At 48.6% G+C, this 9,992-nt stretch overlaps 1 protein-coding gene across 1 annotated transcript; it reads right to left on the minus strand.

Annotated features, from left to right (window-relative positions):
* Positions 1-1,555: 1,555 nt before the first annotated feature.
* On the minus strand, positions 1,556-6,673 carry LOC112638735. Its single transcript, XM_025410922.1, has one exon. It carries the CDS (start codon positions 6,671-6,673, stop codon positions 1,556-1,558), a length of 5,118 nt encoding a protein of 1,705 aa, XP_025266707.1.
* Positions 6,674-9,992: the final 3,319 nt, after the last annotated feature.

Genomic DNA, 9,992 nt, shown 5'->3' on the forward strand with positions numbered 1-9,992 from the left:
GACATATTGATTTGTAGTTATCCGTTATTTTTGCAATAAGAGTAGCAAAGAAGTTTGAAGGATCTGAATATCTATATAGTAAGCAAAGAGGGCCGTCTAATTTTAATGAAATATGACGGGGGTGATGGCGGGTTCTTTGCTCATTTATTTAGAGAAGTTTAACATATAGTACAAAAAAGAGTGATATCCCTAAAGAATTACCCTTTTAAAAAAAAGGTAAAAAAAGGTGCTAAGTCCGCGTAAAAAACAGTATATGTGTTCGCGAGGAAGTCCGGCAGTGAATCGTGGATAGTGGATTCGTGTAGTGAAAGAGTAACTTTGAACTTTCAATAAAAATAACAGAAGTTTAATGTAGTCAGTGCACAGTAAAAGAAAAGGTGAAAGAATTACAAGTGTCCAGTGCGCGGTAATTCGTAATGAAACGAGCGGTGCGGTGAAGCGGTGCGATTATCGTGCGCGATATCGCGTGCGGTGAAGCGAGCGAGCGGTTTAGCGAAGTCCAAAGAGATAGCGGTCGTCGTGCGTTTAGGTTCGAGAATTTTCCGAAAATCGAAAGCGGTGATCCGTGAGAAAAGAGCGGTCGTGTAATGTTTTAGCGGTGCGTCGAAATAGAAATAGGTGAGCGAAAAGGCGTAAAGTGCGAGACTTGGCCGGGCCCGCGCGCTGGGCCCGTTATATACTGGGGCGGATTTTGGGCTCCGTTGCGACGTGGCCCAATTAATTTTAAAGTGTGGCGGTGACCCCACGGCGCCGCACATGATTGGCCGCCGATGAGGTCAGAATTAATATTCTTCACTGTTGACATGCGCGCAACTCTTTTGGATCAGCTGATTGGCCATCAGCTGATCGTGACGCACGGGCGCGCATGCCCGTTCGCCTCGTGGATTCCGGCGGCAGTTGACAATGTTGTTATCGAGCGTTTTTTTTATACGCGGCGCAAACAGAGATTGCTCGAACGGTCGGGTTTTTGTTAAAGAATAGAGGTCTCGAGAAGATTCTCGACCGCCGTTGACTTTCCAAAATCCTCGAAATTATGGGGTGGGAAATGCGGCTTTAATTATGCGGTTTCCGTGACTTTATGCATTTTGAACATCCCGCCCGCCTCGTCAGTGCGTGACGAAATTCCTGGGTGGGCGCGGGTACGGACAGATGTCGCACTGATACTATCGGCGAGCCATTGATCGCGATCAATCAATGGAATGTGTGACGTCACGCGAGAGCACGTGTTGTGCAGTCGGATAGAATCCTCCGTAATATGAAGTGGTGCGGTAATGAAGAATATACAGTGAATGCGGTGAGCTGATTGCAAGGGGTTTTAGCGGATGATCTCGCGAGTGCAGTGATGCTTGAGTGACAGCGGGTGATGAACGATTCAAGTGAGGTGAAGTGTCGGTGAGAAAAGAATGAAGAGTGGTAGCGCGGTTCGCGTGTGATTATCGCATGTGAGAAAGCGGTGATTACGCGCGGTACTCTTATCGGTGATGTCGCGGTAAGTACCAGTGATTATAATGAATAGAAAAAAAGGAGGATGAAAAAAAAATGCGATCTTTCACGCTCACGAGACCGGGGTTGTTGGTGCTGTGGTGTCGGCTCCGGGCAGGAGGACGATTTTGGCAAGCGGCCGGAGGAGTTCCGAGGACGCGGTGCGCACTGTCACCACTCGTGTCACGCCGTCACCCCCAGGGTGCAGCTGGACGATCCGGGCGAGTGGCCATCTGGTCGGCGGTGTGACGTCCGACCGCAGTAGGCACAGGTCGCCTACGGAGGGGCTGACGGTGTCCTTCAGCCACTTTGGCCGGGAAGCCAGTGAGTTAATGAATTCTCGAGACCATCTCTCCCAAAAGTGGTCGCGCATCCGTTGGAGGAGTTTCCAGCGGGCCAAGAGGTTTGGATTGCAGTCTGACAGCGAGGGCTCGGGCACGGCCAGCAGCGGGGCCCCGATCAAAAGGTGACCGGGAGTGAGTGCCGTGATGTCGTCGTGGTCGTCGGACAAGGCTTGAAGAGGACGGGAGTTGAGACACGCCTCCACTTGCGCGAGGAAGGTAGACATTTCCTCGAAGGTGAGGGTCGTGTCTCCGAGGACTCTCCGCAGATGGTGTTTGGTTGATTTCACCGCTGCCTCCCAAAGCCCGCCGAAGTGAGGTGCCGCCGGCGGATTGAACTTCCACCGTATCCCGTCGGATGCGGCACTGTGAGCGATGCGCCGGCCGTCGGATGACGACGCCTGGAACAAAAGGCGCAGCTCCCGATTGGCGCCGACAAAATTTGTGCCGCAATCCGAATAGACTTCCTCGCAGAGGCCCCGACGGGAAGTGAATCGCCGGAACGCAGCGAGAAAGGCTTCGGTGGAGTAGTCTGACGCGACCTCCAGGTGCACGGCCTTGGTAGCGAGACAGACGAAAACGGCGATAAACCCCTTGTGCGCCTTGTGACCTCTCCCCTTTGCGGTTCGTATCAAGATCGGTCCGGCGTAATCGATCCCGGTGCGCAGAAACGGGCGTGCTGGAGTGACTCGTGCCGTCGGGAGATTGCCCATTATAGGCTGCGGTGCTGCAGCCTTCCATCTCGCGCACGTCACACACCGGTGGATTATGCTCTTGACGAGGGAGCGGCCTCGAGGAATCCAGAAGCGTAGGCGGAGCAGTCCAAGAGTGAGCTGGACCCCGCCGTGGAGCGTTCGCCGGTGGTGTGCCCTGACGAGGAGCTGAGTCAACCATGACTCTGGAGGCATGATGATCGGATGGCGCTCATCAGGTGAGAGCACAGCGTGCTTCAGCCGGCCCCCGACTCGAATAATGCCATGATTGTCGAGGAAGGGGGTCAGTTTCGACAGTTGACCCTTGACTGACGCGTTGCCCCTTTTCAGAGCGGCGATCTCCTTGGGGAAGTGATGTGCCTGCACCAGGCGGATCCAACGGAGCAGGGCTGCCTCTAGCTCGTCAGGCGCGAGGGGGAGGTGCTCCCTGGAGCTCGGTGGGTTGCCTCGCCATCGGCAACACCACGCAGTAACTCTTAGGAGGCGATGGAGGTCGGAGAACCTGAGAAGCATCTCAGGTTCGGTCTTCTCCTGGGTCGTCAGGTTGGAGACGACGGCTCTCGTCTCCGGCACGTCGACCTCGTGCTCGGCGTGGTCGCTCTGTGGCCAGAGCAATGGGTCCTTGGGGAGCCATGACGGTCCTGTCCACCAGAGGGAGTGGCTGATCAGGTCCCGGGGCTCTACTCCCCGAGACGCGCAGTCGGCGGGGTTGTCTCGTCCCGGGATGTGTCGCCATCGCGCTTCCGGAAGCTTCTCCTGGATGTGGGACACCCTATTAGCGACGAAGGTCTTCCATCTGGAAGCGTGTCCCTGGATCCACTGGAGCGTCACCCGGGAGTCTGACCACAGAGTTATCGGAGCTGAAACCAATTCTAAGGTCTTGCGAAGGTGAAACGTCAGATTGGTGAGTAGGGCTGCGGCGCACAATTCTAAGCGAGGCAGGGACACTGGTTTAATAGGCGCAACCTTGCTTTTTGCAGCTAGGAGGTGGATGGCCGTCTCGTCGCCACTGGTTACGCGGAGATAGACGACGGCCGCAAAACCGCGCTCAGACGCGTCCGCGAACCCGTGGATCTCGATCCGCGGGGCCGGGTGGTCCACGCCCAGCCAACGCTTAATCCGGAGGTTCTCCAGCAAAGGGAGTTCGGAGAGGAGGCGCTGCCAAGACTTAGCGTCCTCGGTTGGGAGCGGAGTGTCCCAACCTAGTCTCTTCAGCCACGCCGACTGGATGAGGATCTTGGCGCGGATAACGACAGGGGCGAGCCATCCTAAGGGGTCGAACAACCGCGCTGTCTCGGCCAATACTCGCCTCTTGGTGAACTCGCTAGCGACCGGGGGCTGGATCGCGAAAGAGAAGTTGTCGGAGGCGGTATGCCAGCGCAGGCCCAACGTGGAGTGTACCTCATTCTCCCAGGAGTGGTGCGCCTGCTGGAGCCGGTGGTCGGAGGGAACACCCTCTAGGACGGCCTCAAAGTTGGCGGCCCACTTGCGAAGTGGAAACCCGCCCGCCGTGCAAAGCTCTCGAAGCTCCGTTTGCAGTGCAACGGCGTGGTGCAACGAGTCAGCCCCGGTAATTATGTCATCCATGTAACAGTCGTGGAGTAGAGCGGGCGCTCCCCTCGGACCCCGTGCCTTCTCGTCGATGGCGAGTTGGCGGAGCGTGCGGACGGCGAGGAACGGAGCGCAGGCGAGCCCATACGTGACAGTATTAAGCTCGTATTCTCTTGCATTTTCAGATGCTCCGGTGCGCCAGAGTATCCGCTGGAAGCGGCGATCCTCTGGGTGGACGAGGATTTGTCTGAACATCTTTTCGATGTCCGTGACGAACACGAAGCGGTGCCGACGCCAGCGAAGGAGGACGTCAGCTAAGGCCGGTAACAAGTTGGCGCCGACCATCAAGCGCTGGTTGAGAGAGTCCCCGGAGGCGGTGCGTTGCGACCCGTTGAATACAACGCGGAGCTTGGTACCGGAGTTAGTCTGACGGAGGACTCCGTGGTGAGGTAGGTAACAGCCAGCCGTGCTGACTGTTTCCACAGGACTCATGTGTTCCAGGTTCTCGTACTCCTGCATAAACTCCCGATATCGAGCACCGAACTCAGGGTCTCTTCTGCCCCGGAGGTCCATGGCGGCTAAGAGGCGTTCGGCAGGCTTCCGGGTATCGCTGAGCGGCGTTGGCGAGGACGAGAAGGGGAGACGAACGATGTATCGTCCGGACGCCGTTCGCCGGTGAGTGGTTGTGAAGAGAGTCTCGCACTCCTCTTCCTCCGGCGTGAGCGCCACGGGGGCTGGCGACTCCCTTTCCTGCTCCCAAAAACGGTGTACGAGCTGATCCAACTCTTTGTCCACAGAGCACTGCAAGGAGTTCCGGGGACCTTGGAAGGGCGCTGAGCTGGATCCTCCCGACAGGATCCATCCTAGGACCGTTTTCTGGGCGACCGGCTCGTGAGGTCCACCTTTTCGAAGGCCGGCCTCCAGGATGTGGGCGCAGACCTCCGCACCCAACAGCAGCTCGACCGGATCGTGCTCCTGGTATTGCGGATCGGCGAGCTCGAGGCCGCGGATGTGAGGCCAGGGGGCGAGGGTCCTCACAGACGACCCCTGATACGCCGACAGGCGTGGTAGCACGAAAGCGACGGCCTTGAGCTTGGTCCCCGTAGTCGTCGAGGAGAGGCTGAGCGCCACTCTGCCGCGGGTTGACCCGGATCGAGCCCCGCCGATGCCGATGATGGACACCGAGGAGCTTGTGCGGGGAAGCCTTAAACGTTGGACCAGTGCTTCGGAGACGATGGACACTTCGGAGCCCTGATCGAGCATCGCTCGAACGGGATGAAGATCCCCGGCGCGATCCGCTATGTGCAGGCGGGCTGTCGCGAGGAGGATCGCCTTGCGCTCGGACGAGGAGTGCGTCGCAGACAGGGCACTAACCTCGTTGGAAGTGGCCAGGGTGTACGCGTCGTGTAGTGTAGTGTGGTGCTTGTTTTTGCACGTTAGGCAGGTTTTGACAGACTGACACTTTGAGGCCAAGTGATTCCCGAGGCAGTTGTAGCACAGTCTGTTCTGTTCTACGAAGGACTTACGGTCGCTCGCGGTCTTCGCCTTGAAGTCACCACACAGCATAAGCGTGTGCTTCCCTTGGCACAGCGCGCACTTTAAATGTTCGGAACCGGTCCTTGCGTGCTGAGCTTTCGCGGTTCGCGACGCACCTTCAAAGCTCTTTGTCGGTACTCTCGGCTTGGCGGCATTCAGCGTGAGAATACGCTTGGCGATGAAGTTAGTGAGAGTGTCGTGCTCGGGCGGATCGGTGGAGTCGCTAATCGAGGACTCCCACTCCATCCGGGTGCGCGAATCGAAGAGCTCGATCGTCAGGAAGTTAAGGAGGTCCATACCGTGAGTGTCGATGGGCCTTCCTATACTTTCCTGCGCGTTTACGGCGGTCGTAACGGCGTTGTGAATGCGACCGAGTTCCTCCGCGGACTCGCACTTCATTTTGGAAACCGAGGTAAACGCGAAGAAATTCGAGCGAATGAGCTCTCTCTTGTTTTCAAAGTGTCTGCACAGAATCACCCACGCGCGCTGATAATTGTCGCCGGTCACAGTCAACGATTTGATTAATTTTTCAGCGGACCCTTTGACGCAAGACCGGAGATAATGGAAGCGCTCGATGTCGGAGACGGACGAATTCTCCCCGATGACCGACAGGAAGAGGTCGCGGAACGAGGGCCACTCTTCGTAGGATCCCGAAAACATCGGGAGTTTGATGCGCGGCAACGAGGTCCTAGGAGCCTGATCCTGGCTAGGCTCGCTTTTGGGCGCGGCGGACGGCTCGCCCTTGAGCTTTTCAGCGTAGCCAGTCAACGTGCTACGTTGCGTCACGTACGTATTCTCCGCGACTTCAATGAAATTAGATACAGCGTACTCACTCTCCTTGTATCTGTCTTTCAGCGCTGTTCGAATGAGCTCATGCTGAGTCTCCATCTTTTGCCAGAGGCTGTCCAGGATGCCGGTACGGGCTTGGATGGCATCACGAGTGATGTTGCTCACGCCCATCTTCCTCAGATTGTCTACGGTGCGGGAGATCCGACCGTGGATGTCATACTGGGCCTCCAGCAGCACCTTTGTCTCGGAACTAACACTCATTGTCCTTCTGTTTCAGAGGTAATTACACGCCACAAACTGCACAGCACTGGGAGGATCACTCACGAGACAGCGGACGCGGAGGATGTTGGGATCCGGCTCGAAGGACCAGAAATGTTCGCGAGGAAGTCCGGCAGTGAATCGTGGATAGTGGATTCGTGTAGTGAAAGAGTAACTTTGAACTTTCAATAAAAATAACAGAAGTTTAATGTAGTCAGTGCACAGTAAAAGAAAAGGTGAAAGAATTACAAGTGTCCAGTGCGCGGTAATTCGTAATGAAACGAGCGGTGCGGTGAAGCGGTGCGATTATCGTGCGCGATATCGCGTGCGGTGAAGCGAGCGAGCGGTTTAGCGAAGTCCAAAGAGATAGCGGTCGTCGTGCGTTTAGGTTCGAGAATTTTCCGAAAATCGAAAGCGGTGATCCGTGAGAAAAGAGCGGTCGTGTAATGTTTTAGCGGTGCGTCGAAATAGAAATAGGTGAGCGAAAAGGCGTAAAGTGCGAGACTTGGCCGGGCCCGCGCGCTGGGCCCGTTATATACTGGGGCGGATTTTGGGCTCCGTTGCGACGTGGCCCAATTAATTTTAAAGTGTGGCGGTGACCCCACGGCGCCGCACATGATTGGCCGCCGATGAGGTCAGAATTAATATTCTTCACTGTTGACATGCGCGCAACTCTTTTGGATCAGCTGATTGGCCATCAGCTGATCGTGACGCACGGGCGCGCATCGCCTCGTGGATTCCGGCGGCAGTTGACAATGTTGTTATCGAGCGTTTTTTTTATACGCGGCGCAAACAGAGATTGCTCGAACGGTCGGGTTTTTGTTAAAGAATAGAGGTCTCGAGAAGATTCTCGACCGCCGTTGACTTTCCAAAATCCTCGAAATTATGGGGTGGGAAATGCGGCTTTAATTATGCGGTTTCCGTGACTTTATGCATTTTGAACAATATGTATTTGCAAAATAGTGTATTATTAACTGTAAAAAACTACTGTATTGTATATCCTACAAAAATAATGATATCAAAAAAATTGCGCTAAGTGAAAATAAAAGCTTATAAAAATACTTTAACCAAAAAAAGTTATACAAAATAGCTGATTTAATTTTCTACATTATATCCTAGAAAAATAATGATATCCAAAAATTACGCTAATTGAAAATAAAAACTTAAAATAATTTAACTAAAAAAAATTGTACAAAATAATTGTTTTAATTTCATACAAATAATATTAAAAAGTTGCGCCAACTGAATAAAAATTTTTACTATAAAATAGACATATTTCTTTTTTATTTTCAATATTAAAAGAAAAATGATATTAAATGAATTGTAATATATCTATTAAAAAAAATCGAATTGAAAATATGAACAATCATATACATTGCAATAATCATATGCATATATCCTGAAAAGTTTAATTAAAAAAAAAAGAAAATGATAATACAAAATACAAAATTAAAAATTATTAAAAAAATTAAAAATTAAAAATTAATAAATAAAAAATAAAAATTTATATAAAAATTAAAAATTAATACATATAAAAAAATTTTAGTTAAAAAACTTAGCGCTGCTACGCTGAACAATGTGCTAATGAAATTAGCAGCGCTAAGTTTTTTAACTAAAATTTTTTTATATGTATTAATTTTTAATTTTTATATAAATTTTTATTTTTTATTTATTAATTTCTAATTTTTAATTTTTTAATAATTTTTAATTTTGTATTTTGTATTATCATTTTCTTTTTTTTTTAATTAAACTTTTCAGGATATATGCATATGATTATTGCAATGTATATGATTGTTCATATTTTCAATTCGATTTTTTATAATAGATATATTACAATTCATTTAATATCATTTTTTTTTTAATATTGAAAATAAAAAAGAAATATGTCTATTTTATAGTAAAAATTTTTATTCAGTTGGCGCAATTTTTTAATATTATTTGTATGAAATTAAAACAATTATTTTGTACAATTTTTTTTAGTTAAATTATTTTAAGTTTTTATTTTCAATTAGCGTAATTTTTGGATATCATTATTTTTCTAGGATATAATGTAGAAAATTAAATCAGCTATTTTGTATAACTTTTTTTGGTTAAAGTATTTTTATAAGCTTTTATTTTCACTTAGCGCAATTTTTTTGATATCATTATTTTTGTAGGATATACAATACAGTAGTTTTTTACAGTTAATAATACACTATTTTGCAAATACATATACTGTTTTTTACGCGGACTTAGCACCTTTTTTTACCTTTTTTTTAAAAAGGTAATTTTTTAGGAATATCACTTATATAATATCTCTAAGCAAATTATATTAAAAAAGAAATGATATAATTCTTAAAAACTTAACTTTTAAAAAAAAAGTAAAAAAGGGCGCCAAGATGTCTTCTCACATACATACATACATCCCTATCTTTTCTGGAGGCTTTCCACGGCCCTATTTAGGGTCCATTTGCCATTGTTATTGGCACAATGAGGATATTATTATTTACTAGAGAAATCTAAAGGGATGTCCAGAAAAGATAGGGATGTATGTGGGAGGAGGTCAGACGTGTCTATACGCCCATTTGATCAATAAGCAACAGAATCCATCCGTGGCAACGGCATCGACGTATATCCTGTGAAAAGAGCATTCACACGTTTTTCAGCCCAACGAATAATTGCTAGAAAACAATATTCGTGGATTAGAAAAACATGTGAGGTACAAGTGGCTGGATCGGGAATCGAATCCGAGTCTTTTGCTTTCCAGGGAACTGCTCTAGATCACTGAGTTATCTCACATCTAATACTGCTTTTGATAAAACTGCTGTTTAAAGAACTAACCCAGCCCCAATGACCTTGACCTTGACATATGTTGTCATGATCACTGTCCTGAGTAACGTGGAGGAGGTTTTAGCCGTCGCTTGTTGTTTATTAAAAAGTTATTAATAAAAAAAGTTTTATGAATGGAACTTAATTTTCGGACATCATGTACAATAACAGACCTCTTGTCTCTATTTTCAATACAACTTACTTGACAAAACAAGATTTTCTAATTGATACCTCGAAGCAACTGAAAATAACATAAAATTAAATTATCTGTAAATAATTTTGATCCAAAATTATTGTTCCAACGTATGATATTTTAGATAATTGTGAAAATTATACACATAAAACAGTAAACCATGCCACCAACTTTGTAGATCCTGAAACTGGCGTTCACACGCAGAATATAGAAAGATTGTGAAGAAATATGCGAGCGAAAATTTCTCGTTATGGTATCCGTGTTTACTACTTACTTTCACACATTACATCGCAGAATTCTTATTTAAAAGAACATACAATT

This window comes from Camponotus floridanus, unplaced genomic scaffold, assembly GCF_003227725.1.
Source record: "Camponotus floridanus strain SB8 unplaced genomic scaffold, Cflo_v7.5 scaffold36, whole genome shotgun sequence".
NCBI classification, from domain to species: Eukaryota; Metazoa; Arthropoda; class Insecta; order Hymenoptera; family Formicidae; genus Camponotus; species Camponotus floridanus.